Source organism: Giraffa tippelskirchi, chromosome 12 (genome assembly GCF_054371585.1).
Source record: "Giraffa tippelskirchi isolate mGirTip1 chromosome 12, T2T-mGirTip1v1.2.pri, whole genome shotgun sequence".
Taxonomy (NCBI): Eukaryota; Metazoa; Chordata; class Mammalia; order Artiodactyla; family Giraffidae; genus Giraffa; species Giraffa tippelskirchi.
In genome coordinates this window covers 23,370,703-23,397,744 of record NC_137286.1, presented here as the reverse complement: position 1 = coordinate 23,397,744, position 27,042 = coordinate 23,370,703, and the positions used below count along the sequence as shown (strand labels likewise).

The window sequence follows — 27,042 nt, the reverse complement described above, 5'->3', positions numbered from 1 at the left end:
GCACTTGTGCACTACAAATTACTGGTCTCCAAACTGCATTAGAGCCTTAAAATCATTCAACAGTCCTAGGCCGATCTGCTCAGCTCCCCTTCTGACTCCTTGAGCAACTACTCCAAACCTTTACTGTCTCAAGCCTCAACCACATTTCCACCCCTATGCTCAATAAGTGACACTGACTCCCACATCTTCAAAAAGTAAACACTAGCAGCTGTTACCCCTTCAGACCCATCAATAAACCTTTCTACAAATAGATTTGGACTCAACGCCTCTGCTTTCTCAGAAGACATGGTGTCCTACGGAGAGCTGAGCTTTCTGGCCACCTGAACATGTAACCTTCCTGTCTGCTCCAGCACTGCTCTTCTGGTCAAATTAGCCCTGGTCTCACAAAACCTCCACACGGTGAGGATCTAATTTCCAAATCCAATAGTCTGTGGTCTTCTTGACCTCTCTTTGGTATTTTGCCTTAATGATCATTCTGACCCTTTCCCTTAAAACTCTCAGCTTCTGGGAACGCTTCTCCTTCTCTTCCCGCCCATCTCAGCCCCATCAATTAGTCCATTTTCTCCCCTTGGCATGTGAGTCTTGTTTCCTCTGGGTATCTAGCCTTCGTAATCTCAGCCATTCTTGACTAATAACTCCTGAATTTATACCTGCAACTCACATCTCCTATTCTAAGTTCCCAATCATAATTTCAAGTTACCAACTAGACATATCCACCTGGATGTATTTGTTGTTTAGTGTTTGTGTATTTATTGCTTAATACTTATTAAACAACCGAGTGCCTTCAGTGTGCCAACCGCTATCGGAGGTGCTAGGATGAAAAGACACAATCTTTGTCCTTTCAGATCTTAGTTTGTAGTTTTGGGGGAAAGGGATTAGGCACTTCAAATCCAGCAAATCTGAAAACCAAACCTATTATCTACCTTCTAACTCTACTCTTCTCTCCTATATTCCTCATCTCCTTCTCAGCCCAGCCCATGTATTTCTTAAGCCACTATGCCCTGTCCATTCTATCTCCTAGACATCTCTTTGCTATGTCCTCTCCTTCACCCCTTCTCCCACTGCACGGCCTTAGTTCTACCTTTAACATTTCTCATCTGGACTGCCGCAACGGCCTGGTAACTGCTTTCTCTGCTTTCTGCAAGAAAGCAGCAATCCATCTTCCACACTGGAGTCATCTACAATGCTATTTTCATCTGGGTACATGTCCTTCCCACCTAAGAACCCTCAGGACTTCCCACTGGCTGTATTCTTTATCATTATGCACTTTATCTGTACTACCAGGATGTACTCCTGCTGCCAATAAGAACAAATGCTGCAGGTGGAACCAAATGACTTATCTACACATTATATTCTCTGCCGACAAGCCCTCCCCTTCCCTGACAGCCTACACAATTTCTGATCAACATTTAAGGTTTAGCTCCTTTAGGAGACAGCACCATGGTTAACGGGATTCCCTGGTGGCTCAGTGGTAAAGAATTCACCTGCAATGCAAGAGATGCAGGTTTGATCCCTGGGTCAGAAAGATCCCCTGGAGAAGGAACTGGCAAACCACACCAGTATTCCTGCCTGGAGGATCCCATGCACAGAGGAGTCTGGTGGGCTACAGTCTGCGGGGTCACAAAACAGTCGGATATGACAGCCCAGGACCCATAGCTAGATTCCCTCTGAGTTTGAATCTATTTCATACTGGCTGTAGGAATCTGGGCAAGTTACTCTCTCTAAACCTCACTTTTCCTTTCCAAAGCAGGAATAACAGAAGCAGTTACTTCACAGGGATTTGAGAAGTGAGTTAATATATGGAAAGTCCCTGGCCTGCAGTAAATGCTTCAGCAGTGTGTAGCTATCGTTACATCTTCACTCTCCTTGGTACTCCCTCAGCACTTCACTGTAAGTCCCATACCACACTGCCATAGTCCCAGGGCACGAACTTTTTCTTCTTCCTCTGCCAACATTCATCTTATCCTTTGCTAACAAAATCTATGTCACATTTTTATCTGAAATAACTATCAATAAATATGGAATGTATTCAAGCTAAATGCTGAGGAGGTACAAAAGAAAATGTAGACATCTGGGCCAAGTCTTAAAAGATAAGCCAAATTTCATGTGGAAAAAAAGAGGTGAAGGGAAAAAAACTACTCCATGACATTGACAAGCATGCATAAAATAGACATTAAGAGATGGCAGAGGTGCTTGAGCAATGACAAATAGACTAGAATATGTCTACAGTGTGTGTGTTGGGGAGGGGGTGTCTGCTGGGGCACCTTGAGAATGAGATCGGCCAGAAAGGATGATGAACGGTATTCAACGCTAGCATAAGGAGTTTGGACCTTACTGCAAAAAGAACTGGGTTCAAGTAAGTCCTTGTGACTCTACTGGTGCCGTATGATTCAATCATTTCAGTTAGATAAACTAGCAGTCATGTGAAGTCCGGATTGGAAAACAAAAAGACCAGAGACAGAGACCAATAACAGATACTGCTACAAGCCAGGAAAGATATGGCAGGGACCTTAACTGGGGTCATGTAAACAAAAGATGGGCTAAACAACATTTCTGAGGTGAAATTATCTGGTCTTGATGATTGTTCTGGTATGGGGATGAAGGATATGATTCAGAGGCTTCTTGCCTGCAGGAATAGAAATGATGACATTAATGAAGATAAGAAATACAGAGGGAGGAGCAAGGTGAGGAGTCCTGGAAAGGTGCAGTTCCTCCACCTGAAGTAATTCTGATAACAATAAACATATTATTTAGAATTCAAATCAAATGCTAACACAACTATGCCATCATGCTGGCACCTACTGCTCTATTTAACAAGGACATCAGAGCAAAATGCATCCAGTTCAAAGGGCTCATTTGTTTACTAAATAATATGTTACTGTCCTGCCTTTGGGAAAGAAAAAAATACCCTATTATGTAGAGGTGTAACCGAAGAGATTAAACGTGACCAATATTTCAATACTGTGTATTCTTAAAGTCTGCTTTTTATGTTTCTCACGAAACAGTATTTTCTTAAAGCTGTTCGATTCTCTTCTGTACCAAATATCATAATGAAAATTCAAGGCTGCTTATAAATGTAGTTAAAAATACTGTCTTTAATTTTGCTTACTTGCTGCTTTGAATGAAGTGCTTACATTATTATTTTTGAATCTGTGATGTTCCCCCCTGCAATTTGTATCAAATAGGTATTTCATGCTTTCTCTTTATCAAGACTTTCTTAAAAGGCTGAACAAGACAATCTGAACTAAAAGTGCAATGCCTAAAAGTTCTACTAATCTATTTCTATCAAGACAAACACATTATAAGGAAATTTAAACAGGCCTGCAATTTCTGTTCCTGAAATGAGGAAATAGAAGGTTAACTTTGTGCAGCCATAATCAAACTTCATGTGCAATGGAATCTTCTTGCTTGTTAACAAAGTGGTTTTCTTCCCTCCCTAGCTCACGAGACTGATTTACTAGACAGTGGGCCCAGAATCTTTTGACTTTAGTTTTTCAAACACCCCAGATGATTCTGATGCAAGTGTTTCCAGGAGACTTTGAGAAATATGTGCACTGGCTTTGATGTCAGCTATATGGTTTAAAGTCCACCTCTCCCACTCACTGACTATGTGACTTCAGACTATTCAGTATCCCTGAGGTTCAGATTTCTCATCTGTAAAGGGGGGGATACTAAAGCTTCACAAGAATGATGAGAAGATATAAGGAAACAGTGCTTATACAGTGCTAACACACTGTCCAGCTGTGGCTATTACTATGATTCACCTAGTCCCACAGGACAAAAATAAGGAAGAACTGGACATGTAGACATATTCACCATGACATTCTAAACACTTTCAAATTCATGGTAATGTTTGTTGGTTTTAATTTACCATTTTCATATTAAAATTTTCATCTGCAAGATTCTGTAAGAACCTCCTGGTCACCCATGCCTTTCATCTCACTCTGCCTTTAATCTGTAATACACGAAAAGTTTCTGGACACATTACTTAAGAGGCTCCAGTTCAATAAGCCAATCTCATCAAAGGCATAAGGCTTGGAACACAAATATTCACCAGAAAATACCCTATTTTTCACATCAACATAAATACTCAAAAAATTAATACTTTTACTGAATATTGGTCAGGTTTTACAAGACAGCAAATCCTGTTTGCTTTTCTTGTTTTGTGTAAACAGAGAAAAGTATTAATTCGTCATCTATAAAAGTATACTGCACCCTTTGCAACTTTCTTACCATGTTAAAGCTTTATAAAGATCATCAGTTAATACTAACTACCTTATCTTTAATTTAAAAAAAAAACAGGAATAAAATCTTAGAAGAATACTATATCACCTGCCAAAAATCGACTAACAGGCGTGTCTCTCACATTATCAAAGATAAATAAGTAAAAGCAAAACAGAAAAGTAAAGCTCAGGCTGTTAAATGTGAAGGAACCATGGAACGCTGCTGAGTTGCCATCATCATGTATCAGTATCTTTCAAGTGCTCACTTGTACAAGTCACTATACAGATTACCACCCTTCAGCCAAGGTAAAGGCGGGCAGAGTGGAAGGGAGGAATCACAGCTCTGAAGGCCCTTTCTGAAGGGAACTGCAGTTTGCCTCAAATCACCACCAAGGGATCGCCGCAAAAGATGTGTCTTTTGGACATTAGAAAAAGTAAAGGTACTGTGGGCTACCAGCACTTTGCAAAATCTCGTAGGATACTGGAGAAGAGAGAAGATCCGACGACTGTAAATTCTCTTGCAAAAGGATAATTTACAACAAGCCAGTACTACAATGTTTGAGAGAGAGAGAAGGGTGGGCGGAGACATGTTCGAGAGGTCCCCAAGGGGAAATTCAGGGTGCGGGCAGGAAGGTCTGACAATGGGTTTCATAGCCCCCAACGCAGGGCGGGGGGCGGGGGGCGGGGGGCGGGGGGCGGGGACTGTCCAGCTACGGCTTCCCCCTCCACTTCCCCACCTGCACCCGCAGCGGGCGGGGAACGAGGTCCACCGGAGGGTCGGAGCCGGGGCGGGGGGCCGAGAGCGGCCGCGGGTCCCCGGGAAATCAGAACCGCACGGCCCCAAGGGAGGAAGGGCTGCAGGAGGGCGGGGCGCGGGGCGGCGAGGAAACCGAAAGGAGGCCGGCGGGGAGCGGGTGCCGCGCGGCCGGGGACCCCCCTCCGGTAGCCCACCCCAGGGCCAAGGCTGGGGGGAGGGTCCCGCGAGCCAGAAGGAGGCAGAACTTACTCCGCGGTCCTCCTCCGAGAGGAAGTCGGGGCCGTCATCCAGGCCTTCCTGCGGGGTCGGCGGGGCCCGGCGCGCCGGGGGAGAGGATGGAGCGGGGGAGACACAAAGGGAGACGTTAGTGCCCGGCCGGCGCGGCCCCCGCGCCCGCCCCGCGCCCGCCGCCCCCACCGCGCGCCCTGGGCTCGGCGCCGCGAACACCCACCATCATGGCTGCTCCGAGGCGAGGGCCAGCGCAGGCGCGCACCGCACCGCGGGCCGGAGGGAGCCGGCGGCGGCGGCCGCTGCAAGCGGGCGGGGCGGGGCCGGCGGCGGGGCCTCGGAGCAGCCCCGCCCCGCCCCGCCCTCCCGGACGCTGGTGGCCGGGGTCTGAGAGCGCGGAAGGACTCAGTGCCCACCGCCCAAGGTCGTAGCATCCTAGGACGAGAGCGCCCAGGCTCAGGCGCGCGTGTCTGGAGACCGCTCGCTGGCCGGTTCAGATCCGGGAAGGGCCGAAGGCCACCCGGGGAGCTGTCCAGTTCCCTTTCCCTAAGGGCTGTAGCGAAAACCAAGCAAGTGCCCTCCGGGAACCACAAGAAACCTTCTAGTCTTTGTATGGTGCCACACGATAATTAATCACAATTAATATTTTGCCCGTAGATGTTGTTTGAACCAAGGACCTTTACACAGTCATCGGTCAGGGGCTGTAATAAAGCTTTTACTGCTGGCAAGGTAATAACTACCTCAGGGTGTGGGGCGCTAATGGTTGAGCACTATATAAATGAGCTGTACACGTTCCTAGAGTATTCCTTTTCTTTATACCAAGAGCTGTCCCCAGGCCCACTCTACCTTTCCAGTTCCATAGCACCACACAGGTGTCCACAGGCACTTGAAACAAGACAAAATCATTTTTTACCCCCTGCCCCACTTCTTCTGTTACACAGAAGTGCACACACATGTACAAACAAAAAAAGCAATCCTACATTTCCATTCAGTTTATGGCATCAGCATGTTCAGATGTTCAGGCCAGAAACCTCAAAGTCCCATTCAAGTCTTTCCTTCCTTTCCCTCAGTCCTCACACCATTTAGTAACCAATTCCCATTACATCTATAGTTGATTATCTGCCATTACCTCTTAAATTGGTCTCATTCCTCCTTCCAACCCCCTTCCACAACAATTACCCTCAGCATCTCTTGTCTGGCCTGTTTTTTAAAAACCATTTTTAAAAGTTGAAGTAGAGCCCCTAGTGCGTAGCACGGGCTTCCCTGGTAGCTCAGCTGGTTAAGAATCTGCCTGCCAGTGCAGGAGACATGGGTTCGTTCCCTGGGTTGGGAAGATCCCCTGGAGGAGGAAATGGCAACCTACTCCAGTATTCTTGCCCGGGAAATCCCATAGACAGAGGAACCTGGCGGGCTACGGTTCAGTTCAGTTCAGTTCAGTTCAGTCGCTCAGTCGTGTCCGACTCTTTGCGACCCCATGGACTGCAGCACGCCAGGCCTCTCTGTCCATCACCAACTCCCAGAGTTTACTCAAACTCCTGTCCATCGAGTCAGTGATGCCATCCAACTATCTCATCCTCTGTCGTCCCCTTCTCCTCCCACCTTCAATCTTTCCCAGCATCAGGGTCTTTTCCAATGAGTCAGCTCTTTGCATCAGGTGGCCAAAGAACTGGGGCTTCAGCTTCAACATCAGTCCTTCCAATGAATATTCAGGACTGATTTCCTTTAGGATGGACTGGTTGGAACTTCTTGCAGTCCAAGGGACTCTCAAGAGTCTTCTCCAACACCACAGTTCAAAAGCATCAATTCTTTGGGGCTCAGCTTTCTTTATAGTCCAACTCTCACATCCATACATGACTACTGGCTACAGTTCATGGGGTCACAAAGAGTAGCACACAACTGAGCGACTGATCATGAGCGCATACTGCACAATAGGTCCTTGTTGTTTATCTATTTTATTTATAGCAGTGTGTATATGTTAATCCCAAACTCCATATTTATCTCTCCCCACCCTTGTCCGGCCCTTTGGATACTCTCATAACTTCTCTTGCCATTCTATTATACTGCTGCCAGTTTTCCTAAGACATAGATATTGATGATTATGTTACTACCCTATTCAGTAATCTTCCCAGGTCTCCGTTATGCGAAGGTCCAGATCTTCAGCCTGTGAGTCCCTATTTTGCCAGGCCCTCCCATCCTATCTTATTAAATTGAAGCTCTCAAAACAGTAATGGATTTTATTTTGCTTGGGTTTGTTTTTTTTTTTGGTCAGGTTCAGCGGCTTGTAGGATCTTAGTTACCCAACCAGGGATTGAACCTGTACCCTCTGCAGTGAAAGCACACAGTCCTAACCACTGGACTGCCAGGGAATTTCTACAAAACAATAATGTTAAACTTCCAGACATTTTCATGAGAAACTGTAGGTTTCATTTTATATGTAAGGAGAAGTGAGGCATAGAAAGATTTAAGTTATTGCCCCAACAAGGGTTATTCTCCAACATGGGGTGGGGTGACCTTATTTTTTGTTTGTTTCTTGTTTCCCAGTGCAATGTAATAACTACTAGGGTGATGTTTTTCATTGCGAGTCATGAGGCATCATGTGGTGTCAGTGTAGTGTGATGAAATGTCAGGAGGAATGTCCCAGTAACTTGTTGCTGATAAAATGTGTCAATATTTCCCAATAATTTGTTTTTGGTTTTAAGATAATGCCTATAAGGTTACACTTCCCAGGTAGAGACAGAAGCGAGGAGCTACAATTAATGAGCTCAGTATTTGTACACAACTGGTAGGAGGGTCAGGTGTGTCCTTGTGGACAAAGATCAAGAAATGCACATGAGACGATTTCAAATGCTTCTGCATTAACCAAGCGTTTTAAATTTCAGTATTTAAGCCAAGTCCAGGAACACTATACAGAAACACTGAAATTCTCAAATGCCAAAACTTTAAGATCACTAGTTCTGAAAAAAAAAAAGCAGGATTTAAGTTATGAGTAACTGGGACTTTCCTGGTGCCAGTGGCTAGGAATCTGAGCTCCCAGTGCAGGGGGCCTGTGTTTGATTCCTGGTCAGGGAACTAGATCCCATATGCTGCAACTAAGAGCTCACATGCCACAACTAGGATTCAGTGCAGCCAAATAAAAATAAAATTTTAAAACAAGATATGAGTAACCAACTAAAATGATCAACAAAGACATATAGTAATTACTGTAGCTAAAATCAATAGCTGAAAACTTGCATGAATAGAGAACCCAATCTTGAAATAATAAAGTTGTTCATTAACATCTGAGCCTTCCTTCTTGAGCAAAGGTCTCAAGATATATTTTGTAAATGATAAAAAAGAAGGAGTTATAAGTAACTGATACTAACAACTATCAAAAAGACAGTTATAGAAGTTCAGGAATATGAAAAGAAATTAAGGTAGAAGTTTACATAACAGATTTTTCAACTACTTGTAAAATAAATCAAGAAGATATTAAAGCTAAACCCCTTTCCTAATACTTTTAACCAAATAATCAATCTTCATCTTGTTTTGATAGATTTCTATGAAATTACCTACTTTATATAAATTTCACGAGCAAATTATGTTGAATCACAATTTGATTACTTCACAGATTCAACAGGAAAGTAGAATGTTATAATTATGAATAGTTTCCCAGTGGTGTGCTTCAAAAGGCGTGCATTGGGGGACTTCCCTGGTGGTATAGTGGCTAAGACTCAATGCAGGGAGTACGGGTTAGATTCCTGGTTAGGAAACTAAGATCAAACATGTTGCATGATGCAGCCAAAAAAAAAAAAGACATACATTGGAAGATTTTAAAGAAGAGTAAGATTTCAGAGAATAATGAGTTACTTTAAAATTCTGAAAATAAACAATTGTATTAGTGTTGAACATTTTTTGTCAAACAAAAGTCAAGTCGTTTTTTTTTTTTTCTAGAAGAAAAGCTTTAAACATATAGAATTGTAATTGTTTAAGTAATTGTTTAAGTTAGATGAAGCAGGGGTTTCCCTGGTGACTCAGTAGTAAAGGATCTGCCTGCCAATGCAGGGGACCTGGGTTCAATCCCTGGTCAGGGAACTAGACAGCGCATGCCACAACTAAGACCCAGCACAGCCAAAAAATAAGTAAATAAAAGAATAAATTTAAGAAAAAGAAGCTTACTATCTGTTTTCTTCTCGGAGTTTTATGGTCTCAGGTCTTACATTTAAGTGTTTAATCCATTGTGAGTTAATTTTTTATACAGTGTAAGATAATGGTCCACTTTCATTCTTTTGCATGTGGCTATTTGGTTTTCCCAATACCATTTATTGAAGTGCCAGATATTAATTGATGTGTTTTTTAAGGAGAAAGTTTAGAAAATAAATTGAAGATCATCTCTTCACACACATATATCTTGAAAAGTAGATTGTGATTGCAAAGGGCTGAGGGATGGGGAAATAGGGAATGATTGCTAAAGGGTATGTGGCTACATTTTTAGGGTAATGACAATGTTCTAAAACTAGTGGTTTTGGTTACACAAGGTGAATATACTAAAAATCATGGAATCATACACTTTAAAAGGGTGAATTTTATGGTATGTGAATTATCTCTGAATTTAAAGAAGAAAGAAAGAAGTGCTTTGGCGAATTTCTTTTTTAGGCTCCTACACATGGTCTTTTTTTTTTTTTAACAATGATATTCCAAAAGGTCACAGAATTCTTTTGTGAAAAGATAGCTGCATCTTTGCATAAAGGGAAGATGAGTAATGTTTACAAATCCCAGGCCTCGCTTGGAAAACCTGCTGCTTCCCTACTGCTTTCAGCTTTTGTTGTTGTTTAGTCGCTAAGTCATGTCTGACTCTTTGCATTCATCTTTTTAGGAGTAGCTTATCCCTTTGCTAAGATCTAAGAGTACCTGGGCAAGAACCATTTTTCCAGCAGAGACTAATGGGGTTAAACCCCAGGAATCCTGTGCACTGGCCTCAGCCTATGACTATGTCATAGGAGTCTCAAGAAAGAAAACTTTCAGGAATCAGAAAACTCTCCGAGCTTCCCAAGCAAAAGGCCTAGAAATTCCTCCAAAAGGCTGAGCCCGAGGTCCCGCTCCTCCTTCTATCTGTCTCTTCAGAAGTGTTGCTCAGCCCCAGCTGGCACAAGAGTATCCAGACACATGAGGTTCTCCGCTTTAGGAGTCAGTTTAGACACTGCACTCAGTAGGAAAAAAATGACAGGTCCAGGAACCCTTTGCTTAGATGCTGAACTTTCCCTCTCATTGTAGGCAATAGAATCAGACTGTGTCTGGCTCAGAAAGGGGAGCTGCCCAGGGTTTAGTCTGTGCAGGTAATGCAAGACCTCCCCTGTTCTCACAGCCTGAACTCACTTCCCTCCTCATCTGGGCCTCCACAACCTTACCATCCTTCAAGATGGGCCCAGAAGTTGCCTCCACCACTGACCCTGGAATAGTTAGGAAAGAGTATGGGCTTTGGGGACAGTCTGCTGTCCAAATCTTGGCCCTGTGTCCTGTGACTGTGGATGAAGAAAGTTGTCTTTCTGAGCCTGTTTCCTTGCTTTGTAACATGGCAATGCTCACGTAGACTCTGGAGTTAGATGGGCTGAGTGTAAGTCTCACCTTTGCCATTTGATTATCATGGAGCCTCAAACACTTTTCTAAACTTTTTGTTCTTTGGTTTCCTCATTAAAATGGGAATAATAGCACATACCTATCCTAAAGTGGTTGAAGAGGTTTAAAATAATCCTTATAATCCTTATAAAGCACACAGAAGAGTACCTGGCTTACAGCAAAAGCTCAGATATTTGTTTTAATGCTATTGTTATCATTTGCTTAGAACTATCTGTCCACTCAAGAGATAGTGGGCCTCCAAAACCATGTTTCAGTCATGGACAGTAAATCCCTGGTCATAGACGACTGGGCCCGAGAAGGACATCTGACTGAAGCTGGCTGGGCCAATCAGATTCCTCTGCGTAAGGGTCTTAGAGACATGTGGCAACAGAGTTGGAAGCCCATTCATGTTAATGGCAGGGCCTGTCAAAAGAGGCAGGCACCCCAGAATACTGCTGAGTTTCCTAGAGCTGCTCTGACCCCAGTCCATTAAGATGCCTGATGGTTTACCTTACCTTTGTATCCAGTGAGATATCCCAACTCTCCTCCAGTAACATCTCCTTCTTTGGTTAAGCTTTTGGTTACTTGTAAGGAAAAGAAGTCTCAATGAATACAGATATACATACTTTTGTATTGTTAGTTAATACAAGTGTATATATAAATAAAATTTAATGTTTAAGAGCCATATTATTTGAGATTATGCCAATTGCTTTAATAGATAAACCTAAAACTTCAATGGTGTAACCCTATATGATTTACTTCCAACTTAGGCAAAATGTATTTGGCAGTGGTGGGAGTATTGGGGGGGCTATTTTGAGAGTCTCAGCTACATGAAGATTGATATTCAGGAACTCAGGCCTCCAATCCTGGGGTTCTGCATCCCTTTTAAGACAGTCATGGTGGCCACAGAATTCAAAGAATCTGTAGACTTGGATGGGAAAAAATTTACATCTCTATTTTCTCTAGCCTTTACTGTAGGCAAAAAATCTCAGTACCCATGACTGCGTAGAGACAACTCACAGATATTTTCATGTTATACTACAGTTGTTACAGAATCTCAAAATGTTTATGTTCACTACTATTTCAAAATCAAGGTAGCTACTAGATCTAGTTATGTAATGTGTTAAAAAAAGAAAAAGCACATAAATTATTGTATCACAGTTTTAAAAAACTTCAATACCTATATTTCAATGTGATTTGTTTTCTTTATAATCCTGTTTTATGCATGTAAAACGTTATTCTGGAATTTCACAAAATTCCTGACCAGTTCTCCTCAAAAGTACCTGTCAAAGTCATGAAAACCAGGAAAGACCAAAACATTGTCACAGACTGAAGGAAGCTGAGGAGACATAACCACTAGAGTTCTATCCTGAACTAGATTCCAGAACAAAAAAGGGATATTAACGGAAAAACTGGTGAAATCGGAATAAATTCTGGCGTTTACTTAATAATACTGTACCAACGCTGGTTTTGGCAAATGTACTGCAGTCATGTAAGATGATGACATCAGAGGAAACTAGGCTGAGTGGACAGCATGTGGGAATTCTACTATTGCCGTGGACTGAATGTTCACATCCCCCAGATCCATATCCTGAGCCCCACGGTAATGGTATCAGGAGGTGGGTTCTTTGGAAGGTGATTAGTGTCCCCATGAATGGGATTAGCACCCTCATGAATAAGGCCCTAGAGAGACCCCACACCCCTTCTCCCTTGTGAGGTTACAGTAGGAAGATGACCATCTTCCTATAGTAGGAAGCAGGCCCTCACCAGACACCAAATCTGCTGGTGCCTTGATCTTGGACTTCCGAGCCTCCAAAACTGTGAGAAATAAATTTCTGTTGTTTGTCAGCCACTGGGTCTATATTTTGTAATAGCAGCCCAAATGGACTAAGATACTATCTTGGCCACTTCTCTGTAAATCTAAAATTATTCCAAAGTATAAAGTTTATGAAAAAAGAAAAAGGTTCTGAGAAGGAATGCAGGCATCATGGCACAAAATAAATAGGAACACCTGCCCAGGAGCCTCAGATGTTATTAAACAAGGGCAGAGAAAGCACCAGGATCAAATAGGAAGCTTTGGTGGCCCGGGCCTGGTAACAGGAACATCTCCTCTGCCCACATTCAGTCACGTGGCCCCTCCTGATGCAAGGGGTCTGGGGAACGACAGTAACCTCTGGGCTGAGCAGCAACAACTCAGTGCTTGGGAAAGGCGTGTGACTCAGCTAGCCATCTGCCACTGGAGTTCAAGCAGCGGAGTCACAGACTTCCTGTCTACTACTCAAGATTCTAACAGGAAACAGATGTCACACTCCTTAAGAGATTCAAAAAGGGTTCATTTACAAAGTGAAAAAGTTCAAGGTTGAGGGTGGGGATAAGGCAGGACTAGGGCCAGCACAACCCAAGCCAAAGGACTTAAATCTTGAGGAAAGGAATAAGTCCACCATAGCAATAGCACAGTAAGGAGTCCTTAATGGATCCTCAACAAATGGTATTGACTAAATTGCAATAAACTGGAATTTAAAAGCTGGGAAATATATATGAAATGGTCTCCAAGATACACTGTGGGAATTTTTAACTGATAGCTGCATATGATATGAAATTAAAAGATAAAAAAGTAAGGAAAAAAAAGCTGGGAAATGCGTTATAGAGTAAGGCTGATGATGAGCAAAAAAAAAAAAAAGTTAAAGAATGACTCCTTCAAGAGCAAAGATCTGAGTCAAACAGAACTGTACTTGAGTACTTACTCTGTCATTTCTTGGTGAAATAGGACTTGTTTTTATAAATATTAAAACACTGAATATAAGTACATCCCTAAGTTGTGTTCCCTAGCTTTCTACCTCTGACTTGAGTCTAGAGGATGACTGCCCTGGGGCAAGAAAGAGTGGTCCCTTGCTCTCATTTGCAGGACACTCAGCTGGAGGAAGTAGTTATAACATAGAGCACCCACAACAGCTGAAACAAGATATATATATATTTTTTTAATTTTATGGCTGCACAGCGGGTGGGATCTTAGTTCCATGACCAGAGACTGAACTCCTGCTCCCTGCAGTGGCAACTCAGAGTCTTAACCACTGAACCAGCAGGGAATTCCCTGACAATATGCTTGCCTGTTCCTAAGACTTTGCCATGGGGCTGGAGTGGAGAGGGAGAGAGTATCACCAGTTCCTTTTAGCCTTGATGGAGAGAAAGGGAATCGAGAGGAGAAGAGGGCATGGACAGTCACAGGGGTCTTGATTTCCTCTTTTCCAACTTTAGGTCTGGAAAGAATGAGGCATCAGATGCATGGGGCATACACTAATGTAGGGAGATGTTCTCGCTCAGTTTTAGGGCTAAGAGGGCTGCCCCCTTGTTAATCTAGAAGTTCAGCCCCACCAGGCAGAGAGAAGTCGTGAGTTTTTTTCTCTTGGAATATGATTGAGGCCCAGAGTTTCCCCACCCCTCAGCCCTTCCTCAAAGTCAGAAGATAGCTGAGTTGGGTGCCGGCAAGTCTGTTATGGGCAAGGCACCTAGCAGATATTGGCATTGCGTATGTCAGCTATGAGGACTCAGACAATACCTTGAAAAGTTCTATACAACCTTCTCCATGCTTAAAGATCCTGCAGCAGAACACACGATACCTTTCTGTCTCCACCCACAATCACACACCTTCTGGCATGACTTCTATCTGGGCCTCCTCAGAAGCAGAGAGTTGGCCAAACGACCTCTTGAGTTTTCTTTCTGCTCGCTGACTCAGAAAAGGTACTGAATTATTTACTCTTTAATGTTCTACAACCACATTTTTAGTCACTTCTCTGACCTTGCTATTTACACAATTTCCTTTGCCTTGCTTGCAGTTTCTAAAAAGGAAAGTCAGAACATGTTTATCATCATTTTAAAGGCATCTTGGAAACATACACTAATTTCTGAACCATTAAAGGTATTTCTTTTGCCCTCTTGTATTTAACTGAATGGAGATGTATAAACTTGGTACGGGAGGCTCCCAGATATTCAGGTGAAAACCACAATCGTCCCTGATAGGATTCACTGCAAGACTGAGGCTGTGGTCTCTGTAATGGTCTGATGTGAGGCAGGGATGTGCTCTTTAGGCACTAAAAGATATTCAGTTTGACTGGCTGGCTCCATGGTTTGGAACCTTTCATGAAAGGCTGTGGAAGAGACTGGCCAGATATTCACCAAACTCTCTTTTTTTCCCAGCTATTCGAGGAGATTACATTCCGGGGACCCCATCAACATAGGAGTGACTGTGTGACTAAGCTGAATGAGCTGTGAGTGAAAATGATGTGCACATGTCTGCCCCTGAAAAATCTCTTATGCAATTAAATCATTTTTCTATTACTTCTGCAACAAATTACCACAACTTAGTCACTTAACACAACACAAATTTATTCTCATTTCTAGAGGCCATTCCTCCCGAATCAGTTTTACTAGCTAAAGTCAGGGTGTTAGCAGGACTCATTTATTATGGAGGTTCTAGTGGGGAATCCATCTCCTTGCATTTTTAGGTCCTGGAGGCCACCCACTGCATTCCTTGACTCTTGGTCCCTTCCTTATACCACTCTGAAATCTCTGATCTTTACATCTACTTACTTCTTTCTCCTTTGACTTTCTTGCCTCCCTCTAAAATGAGGACCCTGCTGCTGCTGCTGCTGAGTGGTTACATTTAAGGTGCACCCAGATAATCCAGTGGGAGAAGAAAATGGCAACCCACTCTAGTGGTCTTGCCTAGAGAATACCATGGACAGAGGAGCCTGGCAGGCTGCTGTTTATGGAGTCGCACAGAGTTGGACACAACTGAAGTGACTTAGCAGCAGCAGCAGACAATCAGGATAATTTCCCCAATTTCAAAGCCTTATTGTATCTGTAACGTCCCTTTTGCAGTGTAAGATAACATTCACAGATACTAGAGATGAGAATGTGGACATCCTTGGGGGCCATTATTCAGCCTACCACAGTGATCCTGCACACTTTGTCTCTCTTTCCATATCTTTGAGCTGAAAGGAGAGAACGATAAAGCCCAAAGAGATGAACGAACCACACAACAGAAGGAGGCTAGGTTGCTGGATGACTGGGTAGGCAGAGTTTCCCTGCTTACCACACAAGATAGACTGTGAAATAAGGGATAAAACTCTCAGTTCAGTTCAGTCGCTCAGTCATGTCCGACTCTTTGCGATCCCATGAACTGCAGCACGGCAGGCTTCCCTGTCCATCACCAACTCCCGAAGTTCACTCAAACTCATGTCCATCGAGTCGGTGATGCCATCCAACCATCTCATCCTCTGTCATCTCCTTCTTTTCCTGTCTTCAATCTTTCCCAGCATCAGGGTCTTTCCAATGAGTCAGTTCTTTGCATCAGGTGGCCAAAGTATTGGAGTTTCAGCTTCAGCATCAATCCTTCCAATGATCTCCTTTAGGATTGACTGGTTTGATCTTGCAGTCCAAGGGACTCTCAAGAGTCTTCTCCAACACTGCAGTTTAAAAGCATCAATTCTTCAGCGCTCAGCTTTCTTTATAGTCCAACTCTCACATTCATACATGACTATGGGAAAAACCATAGCTTAGACTAGACAGGCCTTTGTCGGCAATGTAATATCTCTGCTTTTTAATATGTTGTCCTCCCATGGGTCCACACTCTTACTGTGGTTCCTTGAACTTCCTGGTCCCTTGACTTTCAGTTTGACCATGGGACTTGGTTTGATCCATAACATGTGAGTGGGAGTGACTGACCTTGTGCCTAGGCTTTACCAAGACATTGTACTTCCACTTGCACTCATATGTCTCTGCCACTCTCATAAGCTTGCACCGCCCTGAGCTTGTCCAGATCAGCCAAACCCCAGCTGACCCACAAATCTGTGTTTATAATGAGTAATTGTCGTTTTAAGGCAAAAGATTTTGGAGTGGTTTACTAGATAACAATGACTAACTAATGTATGTTTTCCTCTAAGAGTTTTATGGTTTTGCATTTTATATTTAGGTTATGATCCATTTTGAGGGTTTTTTTTGTATGTTTGAAGGGTACAATGTCTGTGTCTAATTTATTTTTTTTTGCATGTGGATGTCTAGTTGTTCCAGCACCATTTGTTGAAAACTCAAATGCTTTTAAATGATATTTACATCTGTATAATATAAATGTCAGCTCCATGGATGGTCTCAAGCCCTTTGGAATTCAAATGACGTTTGGTTCAAACGCCCATCCCCTGTGTCTCTGAGGATACTCTGGGGCTTAGTCTTCTGCCCGTGTCCTCTGGTTGAGTCTTCCTTCCAGCAACACTGTAGCCCTTCCACTTGGTGTTTCTTCTCCCTTCCCCCACCTTGTCCCCAATCTCTTCACCCTGAAACATCACTCATCCGTGCTACATATAAGCAGATATTATCAAAGGAAGAGGACCGTGGAGGAGATGATGTTCCAGGGTAGAATGACCCAAAGAGGATTTTAACATTTCTGAACTTAAAAATCCCTGGTCCGTTTATGGGATGCCAATTCATCCCATACCTGTTCCATCCAAGTTGTGCTGGGTCCCTCTTGGGGTCACTGTTGGCCCAGATGACACTTTGGTGAACATTTTTTTAAAAAGGCAGCCCTTCTTCAGCAGCCTTTGCAATATTCAGCACAACAACAGAAAGTGGGCCAGATTTCAGCATTGGTTTCCCTCCGTCTTGCTTTAGTCCCCATCCTTCCCTTACTTACTGGTCCTTAATCCCTCAAATTCTCAGTCATTTCTTATAGAGCAGGTTAGCTCTTTCTTTACAGGCTCCAGGCCATCCAAGTTATTCCCAAAGGTTTCATCTTCATAATTAATTTTAAAATGTGCTCAACTTTAACAATTATAACTCCGAAAGGAACCCAGGGGTGTTGACTTTTTTCTGTCACTACGTGTACATCATGATGATGGTGATAACGACAATAGCTCTTAAGTAAATACAAGTTATCACATGAGGAGAAAAATGGTCTTTTCCAGGAAAATCAATAATCCTTTCTCTGACATGTAAGAGGTTGTATATTATACCCCTGTATACCACAGAATAGAAACCAGAGTCTCTAAAGTGCTTTAAGCTCTCAAAATTAAAAATGCTGATCTCTGCAGATGCATTCTATAAATGTATAAGTCTGGCAGAAAGCCAGCAAGTTCCTGGAAGACAAGAGGATGTCAGCCCAGCTTTATGAAGCATATGTATTTTCATCACATTCTTTAACAGACCAAGAGGAAGCAGAGGCATGGGTCATGTCATTGACATAGTGTATTTCGGCAATTTTAAGATGTACCAAGAGCATTGGGAGAAAGAAAAAAGGCAGTGCATTAGATGTTCACCCCAGCATTAGGTTACATCCATCCTGATTTCAGAACTTTAAAATGAGAACAATAAAACTGTATCTTATAAGTAAGGAGTACTATCCTTTCTGTTTAGGTCTTCTATAGCACATTCCTCTATATCCTGAAGAAAAAGTTATTTCAATAATAGTATTGCTAAATACATGCAAAATAAGCTTTCAGATAGAAATGAAAGAATCAGTATATTCAAAACTAGGCATAATGTTAATCGAATAGTCTTTTTCTTGATTCAACCTACAGAATATAAAGAATTTGGTGAGGCTATGAATAGCAGAGAACAATTTCTCTAAATCTAGTTTTCTCATCTACAAAACAGGTAAAATAAAGTACCGCCATCCTGATAGGTGTGAAGACTGAATGAAATAACACATGTAAAGTGCTCAGCATAGTGCCTGGAACACAATACTGTCTCCTGCTCTGTAGAAATTCAGAAGGAACTGCAAAGAGAAGGCTGGGGTGTTATTTATTCCTGGTACTGTTCAATCCAATCCAACAAATACTTCATGACTATCCACTTTATGCTAAGAATTGGGCTGGGAGGTGCTATAGGAGAAAATAAAGAAGGGTTCTGTGCCTATCTCGTCCTAGGAAGAGAGAGCAGATGAGAAATATTAGGCACATTTGATTTTATTAACTGAACTTTGTATTTAAATATTGACTATGCTATGCTTAAGTTATCAAATACATTAAGCTTTAGGTATTAAGTAGGTTAGGGGCTTCCCTCTTGGCTCAGATGGTAAAGAATTTGTCTGCAATGAAGAAGACCTGGGTTCAATCCCTGGCCCTGGAGAAGAGAATGGCAACTCACTCCAGTATTCTTGCCTAGAGAATTAATTCCATGGATAGAGGAGCCTGGTGGGCTACAGTCCATAGGGTCATAAAGAGTCAAACATGACTGAATGACTAACAACACGTTAAGTATGTTATGTTGCTTTAAATATACATACCTAATGTATACTGTTTTATATACATGATTCTGAGATAATTCTGTATTGGTCAGTACATAAATAAATAACAAAAGAATATATTTTTTTAAGTGGTACTCACCCTTGCTTTCTCAAGAATATTAAAGTAAATGAGCCAATTGAAGTAGAACCCTCATCCCTAATTACTGGCCTTAGGAGTAAATGCAGGGACTGCAGCCATGGAATTAAAAGACGCTTGCTCCTTGGAAGAAAACTAGTCAATCCTAGAGGAAATCAACCCTGAATATTCATTGGCAGGACTGATGCTGAAGCTCCAATACTCTGGCCACCTGACACAAAGAGCTGACTCAAAAGACCCTGATTCTGGGAAAGATTGAGGGCAGGAGAAGGGGGCGACAGAGGATGAGATGGCTGGGTGGCATCACTGACTCAATGGACATGAATTTGAACAAACTTCAGGAGATAGTGAAGGACAGGGAAGCCTGGTGTGCTGCAGTCCTTGGGGTCACAAAGAGTTGGACATGACTTAGCGATTGAACAACAAGAAGGAGTAAATGAATGAAAAACTACCCCTTATCTCTTTTTTCCCCATTTTTAAAGTTTTCATTGACTTTGTTACATTACTGCTCTGTTTTATGTTTTGGCTTTTTTGGCAGCAAGGCCTGCAGGATCTTAGCCCCCTGACTAGGGATTGAACCTGCATCCTCTGCACTGGAGGGCAGTCTTAATCACCGGAGTGCCAGGGAAGTCCCTACCCACTACTTCTGAAATAGCAAACTTGAAGATGTACTAGGACATGAAAGTGAAAGTGTTAGTCGCTCAGTCGCGGCCAACTCTTTTCGACCATGTGGACTGTAGCCCGCCAGGCTCCTCTGTCCATGGAATTCTCCAGGCAAGAATACTGGAATGGGTAACCATTCCCTCCTCCAGGTCTCCTGACCCAGGGATTGAACCCAGGTCTCCTGCATTGCAGGCAGATTCATTACTGTCTGAGCCGCATGGCAGGTCCTTGTTCCTGATGATAAAGAGTAAATGGCCTCAAAGGACACTTTAAGATTAGAGGTTATCCTAGGTATTTCCAAGAGGGCTCCTAGAGATCCTTGCTGTTGATAACAGCAGCCTCGGGCAAAATCTGACTGAATCCTCATGAAAGATTCCAAGCAAGAATTTCCTAGCCAAGCCCTTTCCAAATTCCTGACCCATAGGTGATTACTGTTGTTTGAAGCCACTACATTTTAGGATAACTCATTACAGATACAGCAAGTATTGAAGTGAGGTTAAGTCATTGAAGGTTACTAAGTGGAACAGTAAATGGTCAGACATGCATCTAGAAATAATTCTGCCTTCGAGGTAGAAGTTGGATGAAGGGGGTGGACACTGAGAAACTAAAGGTCAGACATTACTGAGGAAGGGAACATACCATCCAGGCGTGAGGAAGTAGGGACTGAGACTGCATGGCGGTCAAGCTGGAGGTTAGAGAAAACTTCAGAAACAGAGACCTGATTGAAATAAAAAGTGCTTACATGGGGTTTGTTAGGAATGCTGCTGGGGAGACACAGGTTCTAGAAGAACTGGAATTGTGTTCTGTCATACTACAAAATGGGGGAGGCTTATAAAGGCAAAAACTGTAAGGTTAGAGTCACTTAAATGAGCTCTTTGACAAGAATTGTAATTGGAACTGCCAAGAAGTCACGATGCTTATTAATTAAGGATTGGTTGGGGTCTGAAATGGTCACACAGTCGCAAAGGGAGACCCTGAGACCATAAGGTTGCAGCTGGCAGGTGGTGTCCTTGGGTCTGGTACAGTTGAGCAAAATTCAGGTTCTCACTGATGCGGAGACTTCTAGAGACCAGATCCTAAATGGCTCCCTGACTCCCATTTTTGTATGCCTGAACTGTGATGACTTCATTATAATTTCTATTTGTCATCAGGATCAAGAAGTGTTTATAAAAGATAGAACTGCCTCCATTAAGAGACTGATAGGCTGTGACAGGAAAGATAGAGACTAAAATGATTTCTGTGTTCTTTTTTTTCCTTCTAGAATCTTGCCAAATGTATAGATTCCCCAGCTTTGACTATTTGCTGAAGAAAGAGTCAGTCCCATGTTATTTCTCCATCTCAGCTCAGAAATCTCCTTTTGAAGGTCTCACTCTTATCTAAGATAAATGTATTAACCTAGTTGCACTTTGTGGATTTATAGTTAAGTACTAGATAGAAATATCTTCCCATAACTTGAGGGGGGCGGGGAGCACCATGGCCATGCTGGCGAGCTTGGGCTCTAGTGGCAAACGGCAAGCGGGAGGCAGGGAGACTTTGCCTGTGTGGGCCCGGCTACCTGCGTCCCACTCAGCCAGCGCCGCCTGCCGTTAACAAGAGAACACCGAAGGAGGCCTTGGCTAATTTCTTAATGGGCATATGTGTAAGTTTGAATTTAAAGTCAATTTACTATATGTGTATATATATATATGAGTCACTCTGCTATGTAGCAGAAATTAACACAACATTGTAAATCAACTATAGTTGAATAAAAATTTAAAAATCTTTTAAAATCCCGGTGGGGAATTCCCTGGTGGTCCTGTGGTTAAGACATGGTGCTTTCATTGCCGTGGCCCTGGGTTCGATCTCTGGCCAGAGAATTAAGTTCCTGCAAGCTGTGGGTGCAGCCAGAAAAAAAAAAAAAAAAAAAAAATCCCTGTGTTTGAATCATTTCAAAGAAATACAGAGCACAGATCACAGTAAGGTTCAGTCCAGGATAGAGTGTGTAGTAAGAGTTCAGGGCACTTGGAAAGCTCCCTTCCAGAGACTGTTTTTCCTTTGTTTTTCCATATTCTGGGATCCCATTATTAGATAAGCATGATTCTAGCACTAACTCTGATGGGTGGGTTTTTTCCCCACACTAAGCAAATCTCTGACACCAGCTGAGTGTCCTACAATTCAACTCAATTCTGACACTATCTGCCCAAACAGCATCAGATTCCACGGATTGAGGGCTCAGTCCTGCAAGACTGCCCCTACTTCAGATGCCAATCACAAGTCCAGGTAGTTACCTGTGCTTCTGACCCAACAGCTAGAAATTAGAGGTTTCCATGACTCCCTCCTGGGGTGCGATTAATTTTCTAGAGTGACTCAGGGAACTCATAAACCAGTTTACTCACTGGATTACTGGTTTATTACAAAGGATATTAAAGGATTGGAATCAACAGCCAGATAATAGAGATATTATCTAGGGGGAGGTCCTAAATAAAGGAGCTTCTGTCCCCATGGGTTTGGGGCCCAGTACAGTGGCACGTGAAAACATTATGGCTCACCAATGTAGAAGCTCTCCAAATCCCATCCTTTTGGGTTTTTACGGAAGCTTCATTACACAGGCATGATTGATTAAATCATTGGCCACTGGTGACTGATCAACCTCTAGCTCTCCTCTCCTCCCTGGAAATGGAGGCATGGGACTGAAAGTTCCAATCCTCTTATTAGTTGGTTGATTCTCTTGGCCTACTGCCCTCAATCTGAGATGCGCCCGAAAGTCACCATTCCATCACAAAAGACACCTTGGTCATTCTCTTCACTTGGGAAATTCCAAGGGTTTTAGGAGCTCTGTGCTAGATACAAGAATAAGACCAAATATATATTTCTGAGTATAAATGACACCACAGTGAATCATCATTAGAGGACTCCAAGAGTCCCTTATTAAATTGTATGCGACATTTGTCACATATGTCAACGAGAAAGGTCACATACAGTTTAGTAATTAATCAATAGTAGATCTAAGAAAGAAATGGAAAATTGTATTGCTGCCAACCTGAGGACTATAACCTGGGAAACAGCCTTTCAGAAAGCTCCGAGGACTATTCCCTTCTTTAGAGGTCGAAGTACAGTGATATAAGTCTTTAAGACAAAGGGCTATAGTCAATTGACAGTTTACACAATCCAGATTTACACATGGCTCTTGGCCCCTTACAAGGTTAAGAAGGAAGATGATCTCCTAAGGAGCTGTGAGCCTTTATGACAGTAAGAAGGAATTTTATCTCCTAAAGAGAACTGGTTAAAGCAGATGCACAACATGCACTGAAGGAGAGGCCGGCGGCCCAAACAGGCAAAGAAAAGTTTATTTAAAGATTTAAATTTTTCTTGTCTTGCCATAAAATGTGAATTTTATTTCAGCACCTTGTAGTGAAAGATTGTCCACTGCCCCTGGGTTCACTCTCCACCCACCTTCAGCCCGCTCTCAAGGGTGGTTGGCCCCTACAGACTAGTTCAGTGCCTTTGACTTCTAGTTGGGTTCAACCAACGACAATCCCTGGGAGAGGACAGTGAAGCTGTTTGGAGAACCACTGACTGAAACCACCTGCCCTGGCCAGGTACCACAGGAACCAGACACTCACATGAGTTATCTTACAACAGGAGGTCTTGGTAAGGAATGTGGAACTAGCAAGCTACCACCAACTGGGAGAATTCTGGAAAAGTCAAAACGACAGAGGAGACTCCAGCCCACGTGTCCTACCAACCTCCCAGAATCCTTTTCGCTGGAATCCATCTTGGCTGAGTGATCCATGTGCCACCAGGAAGGACCCTGAGTCAGAATGATTGGCCAGAGACAACTGGAAACTAACCAAATTACCATTAAACCTGAGACTTAGAGCCATGTGGCAGAGCAGTTCTCCTGGTTTCCCTTATCTGACTATTCTCCACCTGGGCACCTCTTCCCAAAAGAGTCTTGCTTCGTCAGCACTTGTGTCTCCTCTGACAATTCATTTCCATGTGGAAGATAAGAGCTCACTCTTAGGCCCGGAGGTGCTGTTGTAACTGCCCAACGTCAAGCCCGAAAGGTCACCTTGGGCAGCTTGGGTCCCATGACCAAAGGTCACAGCTCTCTTCTGGCAAGCTCCATGTGTCTCTAGAGAATCTGCTCACTCCCTGCATCCTTCTGGGAGTAGAGGTGGGAATACCCTTGGGACTGCTGTCCCTTGTGGTCTGCTGTCCGCCCTCCCTCTTCTAGGACCCATTGCAGGTATCTGTGGTGGAGGACAATCAGGCAATGTTTCCAGGGTGGCGGAAGTTATCCAAATCTGATTTTCCACACCCACACTCCCAGTAGAGACCAGGAGGCAAGTTAAGTGCAGGACTGGGTCCCAGCATGAGTTTTAGCCCTCTGGTGTTCATGGATTTGTAACACAGAGGAATTTTGCAGAGGGAAGAAAGAAAGGATTTTCCTGAGACTGGTGTGTGCATGTGTTTGTGTGTTGTTTCGATATTAAAAGGGATGTGATTAAATTTTAGACCCTGTTTGGTAGAAGCGACATCTATTCATGACATATAGATAGTGTGCAGTACATAACAGGTGCTCAATAACTGTGGAATAAGTGAATGCATGGATGAAAAGTGGATGAATTCTGGGTCACACTGCATTAGAAGCTAAGAATTCTGCTTTTAAATACATGAATGAAAAGCAGTAAGCTAGTTCACATGGGCAATATGGTTTGCTCTGGCCGATGAGCATGCACACACCTGTTCTGGCTAGATTCCTCTTGCAGGTTCCTCAGGGACTATCAGGAAAAGCTACTGGCCACACTTCCTGGCCAGTAGCCAGGAAGAGTAGGGCAAGAAAAAGAACAGAAAAGTCAAAATTTCAATTGATGCACATTTTTAATCTTTGTCTTTGTTATTTTCTTTCCATTACAGTTCAACAAGCTCAAAAAAGATTTAAATAATTTAAAGCTGCAAAGTAAACTCATTAGATTTTTTCCCCAACTTTTCATTTTGAAATAATCATAGATTTACAGGAAATTGAAAAGTTAATGCAGAGAGACTAGTGTATACTAGAAACTGTATACCCAACAACAAAATATATATTTTTTAATGTAAAATCTAGTTGTAAATATTTGGAGGCCACTTTACTCCATTTAATCTTTCTTCTGAAATGCTGATTACTTTAAAACTTAGGATCCAACAGACAAAATTGATATTCTTGCCCGCAGAATCCCATGGACAGAGGAGCCTGGACAGCTACAGTCCATGGGGTCGCAAAAAGTCGGACACTACTGAGTGGCTAACACTTACTTACTTAAAATGGTATTTCTGATTAAGAAATCAAGTTGGAACAAAAAAAAATCACTGCTCTCTCTCTTTCAGATGATAAGCCTTTAGAAAAAAGATAACTCAATAGGAAATATACAGAGATTAAGCATTGTATTTACATGTTTCCAAAAATTGAGTCTTCTGTGGGAACTGTTAGCTGCCTGGCTTTCTGGAAAGTAACCAGTAGAGGGCACTCTAGCCCTCAAAGACTGCAGAAAAAGCTCCAGAATTGCCAGAAGCCTTATCTTTTACCTTCTGCAAGTTACTTTTCACCTTATTATGAGCTTGCCTGTTGGATGACTGCTGAGTTTTGTGCGCGCGTGCATGTGTGTGATGGAAATAAAAAATTATGAACTCCCAGATAGCCATGTTAATATTACACAAATAATTTTTTTTTATTAAATTCAATGTTCTTGCATCAGTGTTCCCCAGTTACTCAAATTTGTCTTTGAATTATTTTTATGATACAGGATTCCTAGAGATAACTTACACATGATTATTAGGATTTCATAATCCTGAACACTCTTGCCTGAATCCACATCCATCGCCTGAACCTAAGTCCAATGCAGATGTATTTCTGCGCCAGCCTTTAATTGACCTATAAAAGCACTGATGCACTCCAAACAGTTTGGCAGGGCAACAAAGCATGCTCTTTTTTCACCTTTTATAAACAGTGCACAAATAGGATTATAACTTCCCCACGAACATGCAGATGAAACTAGAATTTCACCAGAAATCAACACGCGCTTTAGATGCATCCAAATTCCTCTGGAATTGGGGGAAAAACTATTTTTGCCAAAGATCTAGCATAGGTCAGGCACTTGCTAGGTGTTTCCTGGCCATAAGCTTCATTTCGGACTCCTACTGTCGAGCCTACCTTACAGCTGGGGAAACAAAGATGCTCAAAGACATCCAGCTAGCTAGTGGCGGGGGGAGAAGCAAACCCAGATGTTTCTGGCCCCGGGACCCTTTTCACTTGGGGACTCTGGTCTGTGTTCAGCCACTCTGCCACAAATTTCCCTGGCACCTTCTGGGACTATGTTTCACAGGGAGGTTCACTTTCAGTGATGCCTGGTTGTTTGTATTTTGCAATTTGCCTGTTGACTGAATATACCATCTGTTGTTATGAAATTGCCCCAAACCAGGGTAATAAAGGTTTAAAAAAAAAAAGAAAGAAAGAAAGAACTTTTTTTTGTAGGGGTTGACTGTTGGGAGAGGGGGGCTGGGCAAGGGCAATGAAGGGAGACTTTTGTTTTTCACTCTGTTATTTCTGTAATGTTTGAATATCTTATGATTTGAACATATTCATGCAATATTCTTTGCAGTATTTTTAACAGAAAAGGAAAAAAAGAACCTTTCCAGGAAAATATGAAAAAACAATGTAGAAAGGGCCACAATGCAGTATATGTTCTTTTTTTATGATGTATTTATAGTAATTTGAAGATAAAGACCTCTTTTGAGAGAGGGAGAAAGAGGACCAAAGTTTCATTATATGGCTATTCTCTTCTCTTCACCCCTCACACCCTACACTCAGAAACACAAACAAAAGCCTCTTATTGTTTCCCCTGATGGAACAACGATGACTAAGTGAATAAATCATCCAGTCACCAAAACTTCATTCCCAGTCATTTGACACCATTTAGGGAATACTATGTTGGAAATGTGCAGCTGTTCGAATCCCCATCAGCACCACCCCTTCAGATGAGCAGATCCGAGGAATAGGAAAGAAGTAGTCAATACAACAGTTTCTAAATGAACGGTGGATGTTCCATGTCAACAATCACGCTCTTAATTTGAAGGTGAAAAGGTTGAAAACATCTTTCTCCCTTTCTTCTCAACTCCAGCACAGATTATTTTCACACTAAATTGGAGGAAATAAGGTTACATATTTTTAGGGTTAAATTTACAGTCT

At 42.6% G+C, this 27,042-nt stretch overlaps 2 protein-coding genes across 13 annotated transcripts in view; both read right to left on the bottom strand.

Moving 5' to 3' along the window:
* The window catches only part of SNX6 (sorting nexin 6), a 96,652-nt gene that overhangs the window by 45,632 nt on the left and 23,978 nt on the right, over nt 1-27,042 (bottom strand). For 6 of the 11 annotated variants that reach the window (XM_081547971.1, XM_081547973.1, XM_081547979.1 and 3 more), the window contains exons 1-2: nt 5,432-5,486; nt 5,230-5,277 (exon numbers count right to left, since the gene is read on the bottom strand). Coding sequence is in view for 4 of the 11 variants with exons in the window: in XM_081547970.1 (XP_081404096.1) it covers nt 5,230-5,277; nt 5,432-5,437 (54 nt within the window). In the remaining 7 variants the exon portion in view is untranslated. Of the gene's footprint in view, nt 1-4,960; nt 5,168-5,229; nt 5,487-11,315; nt 11,385-24,560; nt 24,628-27,042 lie in introns of those variants that run through there. The other 5 variants (XM_081547968.1, XM_081547977.1, XM_081547969.1 and 2 more) reach the window with 4 other exon arrangements.
* Nucleotides 24,680-27,042, bottom strand: part of CFL2 (cofilin 2) — a 28,186-nt gene continuing 25,823 nt past the window's right edge. For both annotated transcript variants that reach the window (XR_014070737.1, XR_014070735.1), the window contains exon 7: nt 24,680-26,991. The gene's annotated coding sequence lies outside the window, so the exon portion shown is untranslated. The remainder of the gene's footprint in view (nt 26,992-27,042) is intronic.